This window comes from Euleptes europaea, chromosome 5, assembly GCF_029931775.1.
Source record: "Euleptes europaea isolate rEulEur1 chromosome 5, rEulEur1.hap1, whole genome shotgun sequence".
NCBI classification, from domain to species: domain Eukaryota; kingdom Metazoa; phylum Chordata; class Lepidosauria; order Squamata; family Sphaerodactylidae; genus Euleptes; species Euleptes europaea.
The window spans coordinates 44,073,374-44,092,689 of record NC_079316.1 but is presented as its reverse complement, the minus strand read 5'-3'; the positions used below and the strand labels follow the sequence as shown (position 1 = coordinate 44,092,689).

The 19,316-nt window shown below is 43.3% G+C and overlaps 1 protein-coding gene across 1 annotated transcript in view; it reads right to left on the bottom strand.

Annotated features, from left to right (window-relative positions):
• The window catches only part of LOC130478265 (rootletin-like), a 100,636-nt gene that overhangs the window by 14,538 nt on the left and 66,782 nt on the right, over nucleotides 1-19,316 (bottom strand). Inside the window, exons 23-31 of the mRNA XM_056850415.1 lie at nucleotides 16,856-16,999; nucleotides 13,200-13,438; nucleotides 12,913-13,072; nucleotides 12,092-12,259; nucleotides 10,433-10,784; nucleotides 9,432-9,616; nucleotides 4,823-4,943; nucleotides 2,746-2,909; nucleotides 758-1,198 (exon numbers count right to left, since the gene is read on the bottom strand). Of these exons, the coding sequence (XP_056706393.1) occupies nucleotides 758-1,198; nucleotides 2,746-2,909; nucleotides 4,823-4,943; nucleotides 9,432-9,616; nucleotides 10,433-10,784; nucleotides 12,092-12,259; nucleotides 12,913-13,072; nucleotides 13,200-13,438; nucleotides 16,856-16,999 (1,974 nt within the window). The remainder of the gene's footprint in view (nucleotides 1-757; nucleotides 1,199-2,745; nucleotides 2,910-4,822; nucleotides 4,944-9,431; nucleotides 9,617-10,432; nucleotides 10,785-12,091; nucleotides 12,260-12,912; nucleotides 13,073-13,199; nucleotides 13,439-16,855; nucleotides 17,000-19,316) is intronic.

The following is a 19,316-nucleotide window of genomic DNA, read 5'->3' as shown; positions in this document are numbered from 1 at the left end:
TCCTCCATTTAGTCTTCATAACAATCCTGAGGTAGGTTAGGCTGAGGGAGAATCAGAGGCCCAGGCTAAAGTGCTGTGTGTGTGTGTGTGTGTGTGGAGGGGGGGGGGCTGAACACAGATCTCCATAGTTTTAGTCTAACCGCTACACCACACAGACTCTTGTTCAGTGATATTCACTGCACGTAAACTGTGCAATGTATCTACCAGTGCCTCCATTTTCATTTGCAAGAGTTTTAGGGTCCCCCCACCCCCGTTTGTGAATTATAGTACTTGACAAAATTCAGAAGTGGTCCAGTCCCTTACAATCTAAGGGCACTTTCACACATGCCGAATAATGCTCTTTCAATCCACTTTCAATGCACTTTGCAGCTGGATTTTACTGTGTGAAATGGCAAAATCCACTTGCAAACGATTGTTAAAGTGCATTGAAAGTGGATTGAAAGTGCATTATTCAGCATTTGTGAAAGTGCCCTAAGATGAAAGAGCAGGATGACTTAACACATCCCTCTCCCAAGAAAGAGGAAGAGAGGGCAGAAAAAGCACTCGATTCTTAAAACACTGTTGAGTTCTGTCAGAACTGGGGATCTGGTAAGTACTGGAAATGGTACTGGTGATGGATTCAATGCAAAATATTATGGCGTGGTGTGGTGGTGGTCTGTTCAACACTATTTATATCATAGCACATATATCGTCTGGCTCAGGAGCACATCTTTGAACAGGCAGTGTCCGGACATTTAGGACATTTGGGATCTACTACCTGGAGCAGCCGACGGTCTTGCTCAGCTGCAGTCAAGGCCTTCTGCAGTTGGGAGATGTTCTCTTGCAGGGAGAAGGAGCCAGCAGAAGCATCAGACAGTGCTTGGGATAAGCTCTGCACCCTGCCCTTGAGGTGGCCTTCAGTGCTCTCTGTCCTGGCCAGTGAGTGAGTCAGGCGGTCCAGCTCCTGTTGCAGAAGTGCGGATTTGCTCTCCCTGTCTCCAAGCTGACAGTGAAGCACCTGGATCTGCTCCTGCAGGGACTGGATCTCTGCATCCCGTTCCGTCAGACTGAGGTGGGCACGCTGTAGCTCTCCTTCCACAGCTCTGCGGCTCAACTCCAGCTTTGTGGCCCTGCTTTCTGCTGCTTCCAGGACTTCCTTTAACTTCCATTTTTCTGTCTCAAGCTTGGCCTCCTTGGCTTTCAACTTGCTGACTTTTTCCTAAACAGAAATAGAACTTCAGGACTGCACGTTGCGCTTGTATATTTCTCATACTTAAGAAGGACAAGGGAAAATGAGAAGAAGCGTAGATGCTGCTGGAGCCATATTACATACATCCCAGATCAAGGAAGAACACTTGGAATTGCTCTTGCGTCTGACACAAGTTGTGTGAGCGCCCATGAACTTACCTATGACGATTCAGAGATGGGTGAAGTGAAAGAAGGGTAGAGACATTAAACACAACCATAATTTTGTAACAGAGATCTTACAGGTAGCACTTTGTTAGTTTGTTTAATTCCTTTATACCCTGCCTTTCTCCCCAGTGGGAACCCAAAGTGGTTTACATCATTCTCCTCGCCTCCATTTTATTCTCACAACAACTGTGTGCAGTAGGTTAGGTTGAGACATTGTGACTGGCTCAAGGTAACCCAGTGAGCTTTCATGGCACGAGTGGGATCTGAACCTGGGTCTTCCAAATCTTAGTCCAACACTCTTAAGCACTACACCACACTGGCTCCCCCCTGAAAGGAAGAGATCAGTGCTTCTGATCTCAGGAGGGGCACCTGAATTGGGGGATACTTCAGCTATTCTCCTCTGCAAGAAGTATGGGAAGCTGCCATTTGGATCAGCACTTGGAGATTAAATCAAGAATGCACTAATGATAATGATAATAATAACCACCCCAAATGCTGAACTGTACAACCTAGGGTCAGGGCAATATGGTCCTTGTCAATAGTGGTGTCACAAACCCTGTCCAACAGGGAACCGTGGCTGTCACACAACCAGACTGTACAGGCCAATCCAACCTACAGTCATGAATCCTAATCAGAGTGCTGGGAAACAGTAGTGAAATGGTAACCTGGAATGCCACGTGCTGCCATTACTGCAAAAATATATTTCTGCACATAGCATGAGTGTTGAAATAGAAGTTGGTGAGCAGCATGTCTGTGCCCATTAATTTATCATTCCATGACTTGGGCAAGTTAGAAAATCCAAAATGGCCTCTACTTTGACGCCTATCTCATGCACCATCAGACATCACCTCTCACCACACTGCCAAAATCACAATGCGAATTACTGAAAGCATTCACATGGAAACTTACCATACCACAACCTCCTGGTAGCATCAGGGAGAGAAATGGAAAAGATTATTATTCTGGTGGAGACTGGGCAAAATGTCATCCAGTGCCATTATCACTTAACAATTCATGTTAGCCCAGTGTAGTAAAACAGCTCAAGGTAACAATTAGCTTAAAAAATTCCCCAGCCTTTTAAAATGTTGGGCAAAAGCCCTCCTAAAATAAAAGCACTAATTCTTTCACTGAGATTTCTCTGGTATTATACAGTATATGTTTCATGAACCAGAATGTGTATTCTGTGTATATTAAAACAAGTTAGATTAATTTTACTGATTTCTCCAAAAAATGGAAAACGGATCCACTATCCTTAAAAAAAGATACCCAACATTATTCATAATGACAAAAGTTCTTTAGAAGTAATCTGCTGACATGCTCTTAGGTGGCTCCTCGAAAAAAGCTTACGCTCACCTGCAGATCCCTGTTTTTTGCCTGACAAATTTTCAAGTTGCGCTCTAAGGTGACCGCCTGCTCTGCACATGCCTGCCGCTCCCTCTCTGCCGCCCGAATTGACTCCTCTTGTAGCATCAGTGCTGCCTGTGCGCTACTCAGACGCCCATCTGTTCCCCGTTTGCCTGAAGGTGAAATAAAAGTCTGTTTTTCGTTTTTTTAAAAAGGAAATAAATTCATTACAAATCGGGTTTTGTGTAGAAGAAGGATTTATTCATGCACTTTTCTTAATAGTGGCATTGCTTTATCTTCTTCCAACCTGAATCCATGTTCCGGTAATGACAGGTTTAGCTCACAGATAAAGTCCCACTTAAAGAGGTATTATAGGAAGGAATGCCAGGCAGCACTTGGAATGGGGAAAATACCCAGTCTATATTCTTCCGGCCTCTCAGCCCTTCTCATATATAAAGGTAATTAGATTTCTATTTTATGTGACTAAGTTACACCATTATAACCCATTAACGTCAATGGACTTAAAATGGTGTAACTGTGCTTAGGATGATAATGTAAAATTGTTCTGATTAAGGCTTTGATTTCACCAGAAATTGCTTCTCCTTAGTTTAGAACTCCCTACCCATTTAAGATTTTCTTTAAAGGTTTTAAGAACATCCATTGTAACTTATCCTGACCTAGATGGTCTAGGCTAGCTTGATCTCGTCAGATCTCAGAAGGGTCTGCCCTGCTTAGTATTTGGATGGGAAACCTCCAAGGAATACCAGGGCCACTAGGCAGAGGCAGGCAATGGCAAGCCAGCTCAGTTAGTCCCTTGCCTTGAAAACCTACTGTGTTGCCATAAGTCAGCTGTGATTTAAAGGCACTTTATACACACATTGTAACTTGCTTTACTATAAGTCTGTGAAACTAATTTCAACCAATACTCCTATGAGAAAACTCAGTATCCTGTCTCTCCAGGCCTGACCCCCACACTTCATCTCCTTCTTAGAAGTGACTCTGATAGAACTTGCAGGTAATTTAAGACTATATCCCTTTCTCTGGGCTCTTTGTGGATAGGAGTGTGTCAAGTCATCCTGCCCTTTTATCTCAGATTGTAAGGGATTGGACTGCTTCTGAAATTTGTCCAGTACCTAAAAACACTCTCCTAGCATCAGATAAGCACACAGCTGCAATATGTATTTTAAAAATCCTACTGCACTTTTCAATAAGAAGCCCTTGAGGCAGTGTATATATTAAAAAAATTAAAGGAACCAGTAAACATTCATGGTAGACCAGTGATTCAAACCTGGGTCTCCCAGATCCTAGTCTGACACTTTGGGTTTCTCATTTCTAATCCAAATGAGTTTACTCTCCAGGTCCCCAAACAGCTTAGTTAACTACCAAGAGATAGTTGGTGGCCATGACTATTGACGAAAGGAACAGTCTAGGTTCCAGTATTTATCCTTGTGTGTTTACTTTGTCCTTGCCAGGCCTGAATCTAAAGAATCAAGTTTACACTGCATGGATCTGTTTTCCCCATTCCTTGTCCTTTCATACACATTTTAGTGATATTATTTCAGTGATATTATTCTCAAAGTAAGATGGACCAATACCACATATTATTAATCATCACAAGGGCAAAGCACTTATTGCCTGCACTTGCAGGTAAGGAAATCCTAGCCTTTATTTTAATGAAGCCTTGAAGTGCTGCCATATTGAGCCAAGAAGCAGCAGGAACAGGAATGGGTATGTTTACCCTTTTCTTCTAGCAGTTATTCCAACTCAAATGGCCCTTCCAAAGCTGTTCCTCTCCCCCAGGAGATCCACTGGTGGAAAAGTAGATTGGGAGATAGTGATTTTGAACAGATAAACATGGAAGAGTTAAGCATCCCTTTTCTGAACCTGCTGTTCCTGTGCTCAAGTTGACAGCCTCTGTTAGCTGCTTTTCACTTAAAACCAAGTTGGGGTGTCCTTACATACAACGTAGAGACCATTGCTATAAACTCCTCCCTGGCCAGCAAGCAAGAATGCCACATTCACAAGGAATCCTGATCTCCAAAGAGGTGGAGAAAGGGATGAACTAAGGGAGAATATTAGAACGTGCCTTCTTCAGAGTCTGCTAAGAATTTCTGAAGCTGCAAAATACGATTCTTTGTCTGGTCACGGTCAGACTCCATTTCATTTATCTGACGGCTCATATTCATCACCTGAATCCTCAGGTCATCCTGGGAGAGAGAGAGATAATCCTATTCTTAGTATCCATAGCTTGTGAACAAGGAGGATAGAGAAAGACAATCAGGAGTAAGTAAGGCGCATATATATACCAATTTCTAGCCTGTCACATGGCTCAGGACAATTTACAACATTGTCAAACAGAAACCTAACAATAACAAAGCCCATTATTTTAAAACTGATATATACTCCCTTCCCAAGTATAACATTACTTTAAAAACAGCATTAAAATGATCTCCGTTTTCAACAGCTGATAGATAATAAAAAGCAGTCTGTGTGCCCAAGTATCTACCAAATTCTTTTTTTTAAATGAGAGCTTTCCTTATGGATTTCTCCATCAGGAATCCATACAGGGATGCCACCACCAAGGAGGCCCTGTCCGTTGTCTCTAGGTATCTAGACTCAGAAAATAAACAACCTCTGAGCAAGGCCTTATATGATTATCTTAATGTACAGGGAGGTTATGTAAAATTTAACCCAATCCCCCCCCCCCATCTGACAAAGCCAGTTTTGGTAGTTTAGACTGAAAATCCACCACTGAACTGCTTATCGAGGTAGAAATGGAAAATACATTTTCAGCAATATTTATAAAATATTACTATTTTAATTCTGTTCTTAAGAGAAGAAATACACCACTAATTCAGTGGCAGACAGTATTCTTCAGCAAGTGTGGTAATTGACATTCCTACTCACTGAACAGCCTATTACTAGATTTCACTGAATTGGTGGTTTACGCTGCCTCTGAACCCATATCAAATGCCAGGAGACTGTCTTTGAACATGTGAATAAGGAAAAATGCCTTTCAGAATGTGCAGAATGTTTGCCATTCAACAAAGAAGCCAACCAATCCATATAACATCTAGGAATGGGACTGGGACTGGTATGCAGTTTTCTAGAGCAGAAAATAACGCTTAATGGCAAACTTTAACCTGAGCCCTTTCATTTTATCAATTAAGTTTTTCCTTGAGACCTCTATCTAACAATTTAAAAGACACTGCCAAAGCATTTTCCTCCCTTCCTTTCAGTTTTATTTTTTAATTTATATCCTACTTTTCTCACTAGTGGGGACTCCAAAGTCTGCAATACCTGTGCACATTTACTTGGAAGTAAGGTCCATTGCACTCAGTGAGACTTATCTCTGATGGAGTTACAAACATGTTAACCCAATGATGCTATTGACTGTAGCAGTTTTGGTTATTGCAAGCTAACAATCAACAAGGCAGAGAAGGAAGGAATGTCTTAGATTTTATACAACCCAGAAGGAATTAACTGATTTCTCCATTTGTCAGAAAGGCCGTTGGATGATCTGGTGCTACAATTATTATGACAGCCCATGTTTTTTAAATTATTCTGGTACAGTATAAATATTTATGCATTTTTATAAGAGGCATGCTTTTGAGCAATAAATAGCACATGACAGAGAAAGGCTGAACTGCCCTTGGATGTTGCTAAACATATGTCTTGGGAGTCAATTTGGGGTCAAGCTGAGCTGGGTTGGCTCATGTGACCCAGCAGAGCGGAACTAGGATAGCCTGATGGGCCACAGTGCCCGGTACATGAACTGGATCCCAGAAAGAGCCTCAGCATATTAGAGGTTTTGTGCTGAGTCCTGCTTGGTACCCTTCTCTTGGCTTATACTAAGAGAAGCATAGATGAATTCCTGGAGAATATTATGCATTCACAAAGTCTAAAGGTCTGCGCTAACAAATAATTCGGTGCTTGTCATAAATCTGATATCTTTGCACATATTTACTTAATTTGCATACTTTGGTCATATTGCAAAAAGCACTTTAAAGCTCTTAAAGTGAAAGCCGTGCCTTTACTGGCGCCGGTTCAGTTTGCCCAAATGGATGGCAGTGACTTCAGGGGGGGGCCGGTAGACCGGCGTACTGAAGGAGTGGCGATGGGGATTGCCCGTCACTGGGAGCAGATTTGGATTTTTCAGAAATTTGGATTTTTTCTTCCCCTCCCCTCTTTTTTTGTCAGATGAGGATTGGGGAAGAAAGCTTGGGACTTTGGTTCTTGTAGGTTATCCGGGCTGTGTAACCGTGGTCTTGGAATTTTCTTTCCTGACGTTTCGCCAGCAACTGTGGCAGGCATCTTCAGAGTAGTAACACTGAAGGACAGTGTCTCTCAGTGTCAAGGGTGTAGGAAGAGTAATATATAGTCAGAAAGGGGTTGGGTTTGAGCTGAGTATTGTCCTGCAAAAGTATTGTCCTATAAGTATCAAGATAATGTGCTAATGAGGGTATGGTATGTTAATATGGAACCATTGTATCCTGAAGTGATTGTTAATGTGTGTAATCCAAAACTAATCTGTATGGCTATTGTTGAATGTTGTCTTTGTCTGGAGGTTTTTCAGGGCAGGAAGCCAAGCCTTATTCATTCTTAAACTCTCCTCTTTTCTGTTAAAGTTGTGCTGATGTTTATGAATTTCAATGGCTTCTCTGTGTAATCTGACAAAATAGTTGGTAGAATTGTCCAGTCTTTCAGTGTCTTGGAATAAGACCCTGTGTCCTGTTTGTGTCAGTCCATGTTCAGCCACTGCTGATTTCTCCGGTTGGCCAAGTCTGGCCAACCGGAGAAATCAGCAGTGGCTGAACATGGACTGACACAAACAGGACACAGGGTCTTATTCCAAGACACTGAAAGACTGGACAATTCTACCAACTATTTTGTCAGATTACACAGAGAAGCCATTGAAATTCATAAACATCAGCACAACTTTAACAGAAAAGAGGAGAGTTTAAGAATGAATAAGGCTTGGCTTCCTGCCCTGAAAAACCTCCAGACAAAGACAACATTCAACAATAGCCATACAGATTAGCTTTGGATTACACACATTAACAGATCACTTCAGGATACAATGGTTCCATATTAACATACCATACCCTCATTAGCACATTATCTTGTTACTTATAGGACAATACTTTTGCAGGACAATACTCAGCTCAAACCCAACCCCTTTCTGACTATATATTACTCTTCCTACACCCTTGACACTGAGAGACACTGTCCTTCAGTGTTACTACTCTGAAGATGCCTGCCACAGTTGCTGGCGAAACGTCAGGAAAGAAAATTCCAAGACCACGGTTACACAGCCCGGATAACCTACAAGAACCAATGAACTCTGACCGTGAAAGCCTTCGACAAAGCTTGGGACCTTTAGATCAAAATACTGGCAGCATGGAGAGCGGGCCATAAGAAGAGACTGGGAACAATCTACAAAAGTTACAGTTAATATTCATCATCCAGTTATATTGTTGATCATTTCCATTGCAATCTTTCCAAAATGGAGTTCTATATAATTTTTATCTTTTTTTGTACACGGGGAGAAATGTACCTTTTTTTAACGATAACTATGAGGCTGAGAAGAGAATGTTTGCCCAAACTCTCATAATGTGTACAAACTGAGACAGGGCATAAATGTAAATCTTCCAGATCCAGATCTAATCTTCTGCACCCACTTACACCCAGACAAACGTGCTTTTAAGTACAACTGTCTTTTAGAAGCCTGTACATTACATTCAGTGTCACATATTTCAAAACTTGCAAAATGATAATATATATGCTAATTATTTCTTTAATTTTGCCAAGATTCTGCTCTATGTGGCATAAAATGAATCCCTTTTCCTGAGGGTGGAATTTACTGGTGCATTGCCTTTGGGATCCATCATGGCAGGACCAACCTATTCCCTATAACCACTTACATGCCACTGAATAAAATCAAGAGAAGATTAGATAGATTTTGTACACATAGAACTCCCCAGGCATCCAAGCACTCATCCAGAAATTCTGATAGTTTGTGGTAACACCCTTAAAGCTAACATGGCACTGAAAAAGCAGCATGGCATGTTATCTTAAATGAAGTGCCTGGAAACACAAGCCTCGCATGTGCTTGCACGTGTGAGGAGAAGGACAGAACAGACTTTGTTGTAAGTAAATGAATTTCTGAAGCCACCCTGTTTCTTTGCTGTACCAAGGCTAATAGCAATGTGGGGTGGGGGACACCCATGATGAGCTCTATCAGGAAAGTGACCCAAAGTGAAAGAGGTAATGCTACCATGTCCCAGTGTTGTGGCCTCAATCCAAACTATGTCTGATTGCAACAGCCTTTCAATAAAATGTTGGGAGGGACAATCAGCGATATACCACGATACGTCTAATTGTGCCCTAAGTTCTTTAAAAATCAATAGGCCTAAGGACAGTTAAGTGTTAAGTGTCATTCTTTGTCTGTCTCCAGATTGCTAGTCTTAGGGTAATATCCGCCTTCTTCTTGGAAGTTCCACACTTAGTCTCTCTCTCTCAGCTAGTGATGTAGTTAGAACACTATCTCTGTCTCCCCTCTTCACTATCAAGTATGTTAGTTCATGAATAAAGCTTTATCTACACATGAATCAGGTTGTGCACCTTTGCAGTTTTAATTACTCTGCCAACAAGAATAAACAATGGAAAGAGCCAAAGGAAGTTTTGTTACTCACCCTCTCTCTCTGAGTGTCTCGCAGATCCTGAAGGAAGCCCTTCAAAGCATCTCGGACTACTTCTGGGTCAATTTCACTCGTGCTATGCTCACCTCTGAGAGGAGATGACTGCTTAAATGGGGAACGTGAGCGGCTCCTCTCAGGAGATCCAGTGTGGGAGGCAGGTGTTTGTCGACCACTGGTTCCTGTGAAAATACATCATCTCCATCTTTTAAGCCCAAACTAGGGCCCAAATGAATGCATAATAGCGGCAGGACAGTGATACTATAGGGATTCTGTCACTATACTATATAAGCAATGGATTTAGTGCCAAAGCATGAGAATCCATTATTCTGAGAATCTTTGCCTTAACTTTCTAGACCTTGAGATACAACGATAGTGCTGAACATATGTGGACAGTGGCTGGTGAAGTCTCAGAAGCCAAACTGGGAGAATTAACTGGATTTTAGTGTTAGGGCTTTAATGCACTGGTCATGCGCAAGGCAGCTTCAGCCAGGATTTGGCTGTCTACAGCACTCCACATATACAGAAAATGGAATGCTGAGGACAGCAGTGGACACATGAAGATCCCACTAGACCAGAGATCCCACTAGATCAGTACTGTCCATGTTATCTGGCAGCAACTTTCCAGAGGCAGTGGCCTTCTGCAGTCTTGCTACTGGATCCTTGAACTGAAAAAAAAAACAGGGAATGACCCTGGAATCTTCTGAATACAAAGCAAGAGTTCCACTACTGAGGTATGCTTCACCACAGCCAACTTTCTCACCACTTACTTAAGTAGCAGCAACCTACTTTAACTTCTGAAACACTTCTCATCTCCTTCCTCTCTCTTGGTCCCCAGAGGTCACTTTGCTCCCCATTACAAATATTCACTAATGTCCTATCAATGGGGCACATTTCCATTTTAGAATTCAAGGATGATGACTTTTCATTCTCTTTTTCCTTTGCTGAAGCTTAGCCCACCACCATATGGAAAGTGTCTTAGGGAGGAGTGTTCTGACCTTTGACCGGGGAGCTGGGTCGTTGTGGTGATGGACTCCGACTTCCCAGCCCAAGTGTGCGGCGCAGAGTTGAGTGCAGTGCCACCAGCTTCAGCTCAACCTCCCTCTTTGCTGCCTCAGCTTTGGCTAGCTCTATGTCTAAGCCATGGGTACGTCCCTCGCAGGTACTGAGGCGCATCTGGAGGTCCTCGCCTGTCCTGTTAGACTCCTGCAGCTTCATCTCCAGGCGATGGAGGTCCTCCTTCAGCTTCTTCTCTCTGCTGTGGCTCTCTGCAAGGCTCTGTGTGAGATCCTGCTCTCGGCGTCGAGCCCCTGCCTCTGTGGCAGACAACCTTTTCTGCAAACTCAACAGCTGAAAGACAACAAGTTCTGCAGGCTATGGCCCAGGGGAACGGATAGCGGGAATTCACACCACATCAGTACATGTACATGCACAGCCAGCCCCACCCATACTTGTGTTAATTCAGTTATTTATACCCATCCACCTATCCCTGTTGCTCAGCCAGGCATCTGTGAGGACATGCCTACATGTTCAGAACCTAACAGTGCAATCCAAAGTACAGTAATACTCTTCTAAGTCATAAGAACATAAGAAAAGACATGCTGGATCAGATGAAGGCCCATCAAGTCCAGCAGTCTGTTCACATAGTGGCTAACCAGGCAAAAAATAAACTGCATGAACAAAGACCCACAGTCCACCAAAGTCAGTGGGCTTAGAAGGGTGTCACTCTGCTTAGCATGTATTGTAAGTATATACTTTCTCTGCTCAGCCCTAAACGTCTCAAATATTCATGCTCTGCTATCTACATAAACATGACCCACACATGCAGCCATTTAAGTGAGCATATATACTCCTACTAGGGGTGTGCATTCAGCTTTGCCGAACGGAAAAAAACAGCTGAAAAATACCTTTTTGGCATTTTCAGTCGTAAAAAAATTGGCTCCCTTTAACAACAGCCGAAAAATCTGAATCCCAAAAGCAGAAAAAATCAGCTTTTTTCAGCTTTGTTGGATTTTCCAAAGGCTTCAATGGAGGCATTTTAAATTGAAGCCTATGAGGAATCATTGCAGGGCTCTGAGGGCCCTGTTTTTAAGGTAGAGGCACCAAATTTGCAGCATAGCTGCTGGTGACTCTTCTTACAAGAACCCCTGAGTTTGGTAAAGATTGGGCCAGGGGGTCCAATTTTATTGGTTCCCATTTTTCATCCATTTAGGGGCCAATAAAATTGGACTCCCTGACCCAAGCTTCACAAAACCTAGGGGTTCTTGTAAGGAGAGTCACCAGCAGCCATTCTGCAAATTTGGTGCCACTATCTTAAAAAACAGCCCCCTGAGCGCCGCAAAGACTCCCCATTTCTTTTTTAAAGAAATACTGAAAATGTTTGGGTCTAATATACCTAAATTTGAAAAATACCATTGGGGGGGGGGTGCTCACCCCTAGCTCCTGTATGTCCTCCATGAACAAAGGTGCCTGCTGTGTACATATGGCACCCAGCACACTGTTGCTACCACATAAATGTTAGATGACTATTTCTCTTGTTGTCATCTGAACCGCACAAATACCTCCTCTGCTTCTTCATGAACACAAATTCCTTCAAACTTGTCTCTATTGCCTTCCCAGTTCTCCCAGATCACCCTGTTCTTCTTCCCCAACATTACCTCCTTGTGAGCAGATTCACGGCCAGTCTCCAGGTCACTTATCTTCTGCTTCAGTTCCAGGGCCTCTTTGCTGCTCTGCTGTTCTTGCTGCTCTTCTTGCAGCAATCGATGCTGCAGCTCAAGGACTTCTTGGGCTTGCTTGCTGTTCTCACTCGCCAGGGTCTTCATCTGCAAAACGATGGGAACAAGACATACTCCAGCACACTACTCCGTGCTTAGAGCCCAACCCACATATGCAATCTTTTCTTCTGCAAAAACAGTGCAACAGCTAGAACAGGTATTTGCTGGGTTTGTCTCATCAAAAAAAAAAATCATCCTATTATTGATTGGACTACCTCCTTATCCTTTGATAAGCAAAAAACAAAACAAAAACCTGCAGTGAGATTTGGTCTCTACACATTCACTGGAAATATAAATAAGCATGCTATATTTGCATGCTATAATTTATTGAGGGCACCAGATCTGAGGAAGCCTCACACAGAGAATTATAATAATTACAGAATTATTGTATATAGATACACAATCAAGGACAGAGGACATGCTTAGATGTTGAAGTCAGGATTTATCATGGAGGATCAAGGATCCAGAGCATTATCAAAAAAGGTTTTCGGGGATACATCAAAGAAGCAGCCATGATATTTGGAATGGTGATGCTGCTTCTGTCACAGTTAATGCTGCTCAGGCACCATAGAGGCATCAGCTGCTGCTGACTTCCATGACTGAACCCCGTATCTAGTTATCTCAGGCATCCTCTGCTCATACAGAATTTTAGCTGAAACTATTACATCCTCACACTACCAAAAGATGTGGGATGCACAGACCTGTCTGCGCAGCTCCTGAAGTTCCCTTCGGGCATCCATGAGAGACTTCTCCACTTCCCGCAGATTTGCTCGGAGCTCTCCCGACTCTCTCTCGATTGCTGCTTTTGCTTCCTCCAGGATGGCAATCTTCTGCTCCTTCTCATCCTTGGATCTCTGCAAACTAAAGCGGATGCATTTGCTGTTATTATTGTAGGCATCTCTCAAAGCATGGTGTAGTGGAAGTGTTTATGGCAGTCACATGCATGAGCTTTTCCCTACCAGCCTGTCCTAATTCCCCATCTACCTACCTGAGCCTCTCATTCTCTGCTTTCTTGATGGCTGCTCTGAGTTCAGAGTTGGACTTTTGTAGTGCTTCCTTTTCCCTGCTCTCATCTGCCAGGGCCCTTTGGATTTCCAGCAGCTCGTTCTGTAGATGATCACGGACTTCTTCAGTCTCCTGCAACCTGCAGTGAAGTTCAGCAACTTCCTTACGAACTCCTGTATGGGTATCATCTGCCAACCGCAGTTGTGCCCTCAACTGTTCTGCCTTTTACAAGAAAAAAATACACACTCTTCTGAGTCTGGAACTTTTAATGTGCAGCACTCATAACTAAGCCAATTTGACCTAATTAAGACTCAGGATTTCAGACCCTAAAAACATTTTTTTTCTTTTTTTTTTAACTGTGCAGCCTGATTAATGGGGAGCAATTTTTTGTCAACGTAATTCTCCAGTTCACACATTCGCCATTTAGTGTGACTAGGGCAATGCATGTATCTTCTAACTTTGGTACGTATGAGTGTGTATCCTCAAAACTGCGGGTTTCTGACTGCATTTACAAAAACTGGAAAATACATGTATTATCTTCATTACACAAAATGGTGAATATATGTATTGAGAGAATCAAGCATAGTGCGCTCTCCTAGCACACAAGATTGTAAATGACTGAAGGGGTACTGTGAACAATGGAAACCAATTTTTAGCTAATTTGAAGTTCGGGGTAGACTAGAATATTTCCCTTAGCAACCACAGGGTGGGAGAAATGATAGCTGTTGAAAGAGTAGATGGTCAGATCCCTCAAAGTATCAAGTTTGAATGTAGATGGAAGCCCCAGAGATAGGCAGCAATTTGCCCACAGACATAGTGCAGAACACATGCCTTGGTCAATGCCAGCCAAGCCCAAAAAGCCTGCATCCCAGTACAGTGTACTATATTCCAGAGACTGCACAGAGGACTCCTGAGGATAATACAGCTATTTCCTGAGTTTATACAGTGTTATTGCTGTGTCTTATATGCAGAAGAAAATAGGGTTCAAGGTTTTTTTTATTTCACTTCTTTAAAATAATCAAAGTCCACTGTACAGTTTTTGTGCGCTGCCGGATCTGTTACAGAAAGAGGTCAGGATATGGGTGGGCAAATTCTATATGAACCCCAAATCACCGTTTCTTTTCTTCCTTCCCTGTTTTCTTTCCTACTAACTCTTTACTTAGAAAAGCTCTAACATTGTCCAGATCCTCCCTGTTGGCCTGGTTCATTCCACCCGGCTCTGTGTTATTGTTGTTCTGTTTTTGAGAAGGATTAGGGTGAGCCCCCTTCTCTCCCAGCCCCCACCCACATATGGGATCCACAAATGCACTCAGCACTTTCTGCTGAGCTCAGCAGAAATTCACTAAGAAAGGTCAGCGACCAAAGAGAGGGACGATCCATCATAAAATAAACTGTTTTTATTCCCCAGGATAAGGGGGGGGAGAAGGTTAACAGGGGGTGGGATTCAAAAGAAAACACTGCTCACAAACACCCCCCCTCTCTCTCACACACGCTCACACTCCTTCCTGTCCCTCTCCCCCAGTAAGGGCAGCTTCCCTCATTTACAGGAACACTGCAGCAAAGCTCTTAATGTGATTATTATAATTATTTCTTGACTAGAACTTTTTATAAACAGCCTCTTTTGAAATCACGCCTGGGCAGCCAAGTCTCCAGCTGAGTCCTGGACACATGGAAAAGGGTATTTCAGGGTGGGAGAGAAAGAAGATATTACAGTGTATGTGCGTGTGTGTGAGAGAGGAAAAAATATGTGACTCTCCATTGAAGTATTTGAAGTATACAGATGTGCCAGCACGCATGGGAGCGCCTGCAAATGCATGCAACGCTTTCTGCAGAAGAACAACATGTGTCCGGTGTTCACAGGCATCCAAGCTTGTGTGTATGGGGGGGAATATGTGTACGTTCTGCACCACTGCTTGTTTGTCCAAGAGGGGGGGATGTATTTATTTGTGTGTGTGAGGAACAGAAGAGAGCAAAAGAGTGGAAGATGTGTCTTGTTTGAACGTGAACGTGTTGTAGAGCATTTACATGAAGGTCTGTGAGCGTGCTTGCACGTTTGGGAAGGCAGGGCTGCTCAACGAGCCTTACTTCCTCAAGTTAAAAGGCTGTGAAAATGTTATGGTTCCCATGGCGATAAGTAGGTCAATGCTGGCGCCGGTGAGGATTTTGCTCTGTGTTTCTTTGCCCTCAGCTTGTTATATTAGTCCCACAACTGTCCTCTCCCACTCCTCTCTCTCTCTCTCTCTCTCTCTCATCTGCTGTTGTCTCCACACTCCCTTCCCATGATGAGCTAGTCTTTCTCTGCCCATTCCGTACCCATCCTCTAATATATGCACCCCCTTCGCCCCATCTCCATTCCTTTTGCCCACCCTACCCTCTGGAACACCCTTCTTCGGCTTGCTTGTGTGGTCCCTCCTGGGACTGTACTTTGAAATCTGTTGAAAGGAGGCAATTTTTTGCCAAAATAAACAGCCTGTCATGTTAAATTACTCTCTCTTCCTCTTTTATGTCCTTTAATTTTCTATTTCCCCCTCACCCCACCCCAGTCTTTTTAGGCTGGGGTCATTCTCTTGTTCTGCTGTTTCTGTGTTTGCAGAGAACCAGAGCCCTGGAAGCTTCTGGCAGTGGGTGAGGGTTACCACCTGGGTATGTATTTCAGAGCTGCAGTTTTTCCCCCCACCCCAAGAGTTACCATGTAGAGATGGATCACTAAAAGAGGAGACATGGCAGGATGGACAGCCATCCCTCATTCCAGTTTAGCTATTTGCAGGCCGCTTTGGAAATATAAGGCACTGATTGGATGGGAGCACTGCCAGTAAGTCTGAAGCAAACCCACAGAGGGATACATTGGCTAGCAAAGCTTTGTATTAGGCCACTATTATCAGTGTAACTCTGGGCTATATACAGATGATAATTTTTCAGAGAGTCAGAAACAATATGATGTGCTCTGTGTTGTATACACACACTCATTTCCTTTGTTCCTCTACTGCACATTTCTGAAGCGCTACAAAAAACTACAAAACTAATTGTCTAGAGAGGAGAGTGGTATGAACATGTACACCACTGGCAAATCTGTTTCCATCTTACAGTCTGAGTCCGAAAGAGCTATCATCTATCTCTAACATACAACCCGTGGAGGGTCTACAGCTCAGTGGTAGAGCATATGGGTTGCACGCAGAAGGTCCCAGGTTCAATTCCCTGGCATCTCCAGTTAATAGGATCAGACTATAGGATCAGACAATAGATGATGTGAAAGACCTCTTCCTGAGACCCTGGTCAGCTGCTGCCAATCATGGTAGATCTTGATAGACCAACAGTGTGACTCAGTGTAAGGCAGTTTCATTTGTCCATGCGTCCAACTGCTAACGTATTCCATCTGACCTCATTCTGCCTGCAATCCTTTAGCATTATTGGCTTTTATAAGAACAGAAGACCTCAGATTTCTTATCTACTCTCTATTCTGTTGAAGAGTGCCTGCCTTGGAAAAGGATGCATGCTTCCAACTACAAAGCATCTTATTAACAGGTTCCAAGAAAGGCATGAGTTGGGTTGAATATCTCACTGTTGACAATGGGATTTTCAGGCCACAGGAACTAGAACCAGTCCAGGCAAGAAAGAGCAGAGCCAATGGGTCATACATACCTCCCTCCCCATGAGCTCCTTTTCTCTTGCCAGCTCTTTTATGTGATCATTCAAGCGCTTGAGCTCTTTTTGATGGGCAGCCACTGCATCTTCAAACTGTCCCTGGAAGGTCCGCAGATCATCAGTGATGCCAGCAACTGTGTTCTGCATAAAAGTAAGATGCCAGAAGAGATGTGGCATGAGCTGCCTTGTCCTTTGTGTTCCATAAAAATCTGAAGTGTGAGGACTCATCAAACTATAGCTTCTTTGACACTTGGAACATTTTCCCCTTCCTCCACACATAAACCTTTACATGCAGAGCTCAATTCTATAGCAGCACAATTTGAAATCTGCTGGCCAGGGGACAAGACAGATACCCTTTTATGATAACAATGAAGCAGCTGCATTGCATGTTACCAAGTCCTTATGTGTAATAGTGGATGACAAGAGGACTTTTGGGAGGGGGGATGTCAAGAAGGGTTTTCTGCCTTCCAGATGCATGTTGGCGTTTTCTGCTCCAAGCCATGGCACATGGGAGGACGTGGCTTCAGCCTTCTCACCCTGCAACATTTTCACTTTCTCAAATTGCACCAGGGAACTGCTATTAGCTCCATTGTGAAAATTACATGTAGCCATGTGTAAGCAATGTGATTTTGCAACAGAGCCAATGACGACTCCATGGGAGTGGAAATGTATGAAGCTCCTTCTCACCACACACTGTGACCAGAAAAGGTGTGTGTGCCAGCAAGTCAGCCTCATGTTCCTGCCTGTGAGTATCAAAAGCCCCACTTAGATGCAATGCTTGGGTCACCCGTACTAGATGCCACCTGTGCTTCAGTCCATGTAGTCTTCTTAGGATAAGCAAGATCCTCTTATGTCACAGCTCCTCTTATGTCTTCCATCTGCTGGTGTTGACACAGCAGTAAACTCCTTCTGACCAAGGAAGGTCCTTCAAGAGTTACTCCCAAGAATTCACTTAGTCCTTGCACTTTTCTTACGTTCTTAACTGACCAACCAGCACAGCCTTACACCAAGATCTTAACTGACTGACCAGACAACCCTTTACCCAGAGCAACATTTGTCTCAGGAGTCAGCTTTGAGAGCTCAGCCTCAGTGGCAGTACCTCCAGTCATAGCACAGTTTCAATAAGACCACAGATGGTGCTGGAGCAATGCTACCCACAAACAGCATGGCAGAGCATGGTAGCAACTTTGGAGCTAGCGTTGCTAACCTCCATGTGGGATCAGGAGATCTCATGGAATTATAACTGATCTCCAGACTACAGAAATCAGTTCCCGTGCACAAAGTGGTTGATTTGGAGAGTGGACTCTATGGCATTATACCCCAATGAGGTCCCTCCCCAAATCTTGCCCTCTCCACACTCCATCCCCAAATATCCAGGAATTTCCTAAACTGGAGTTGGCAACCCTACCTGGAGCAGGGAATAGATGAGAATAGCATTGGTTCAGTAAAGAAGATGCAGTGGAGAGAGGAATAAGATTGTGTAAATGGGTGTAACAGGAGACATACACAAGCAGCCCCCCATCCCCCATCCCTTATGGCTTAGTAGTCAACTCGAGAGAGCAATGTTGTGGCCACCTGACATCCATACTGTAACAAGAAAGATAAGCTGTTCATTTCCTTGAGCCTGGATGAATTTTTAGTCCCATTACCAAATTACCTACCACCCATCATTAGTACAGACCATTGGTTCTTTCCCAGAAGCAAGAATGGAACTGGTGTGATCTTGAATTGCTCACTATAGACTTAAAAGGCCTGCCAATAACCTTTATCATTAAAAAGTTACAAGGCAGTATAGGATGCTTTCCATAGATTTAATATCAGCTTCATTTATTTTTTCCCTTCTCTGTAAAAAGCAGTCAATGATCCTACAAGTGGAACTACATTTTATAGAATCACAACATGCCAAGATGGAAAATGACCTATTAGATCATCCAGGCCACCCTGTCTTAATGCAGTAACTCCCAGGACACAATTAGGACTCCAGCAGTTGCTTTGGGTTTCACTGTGTAGGCCATGAGCATAATTTGATCCCAGAATGAAAATATACAGGATTCTGTCAGTGTTAACATAAACTCTAGGATTGTGTGAACTGCTCTTAACCCCTCTTTAAAGAACGAGCAATTTTCCATAGTCAGCTCTCTGTATGCAAAACAGGCTCCCCCTCCAATCATCAGACTGAAGAGAAAACAAAGGAGGCAATAAACATTCAGAGCATTAATGAGCAGAATTCCTTTTATGAATTTAAGGTGGTGTAACATGGAGTAGGTCATGGAGGGAGAAATAAGATGATCACAAGCATGTGTGTGTGTGTTAAGTGCCGTCAAGTCACTTCCCACTCATGGCGACCCTATGAATGAAAGTCCTCCAAAATGACCTATCTTTGACAGCCTTGCTCAGATCTTGCAAATTGAAGGCTGTGGCTTCCTAAGCATAGACAGCTTTAAAAGAGGATTAGACA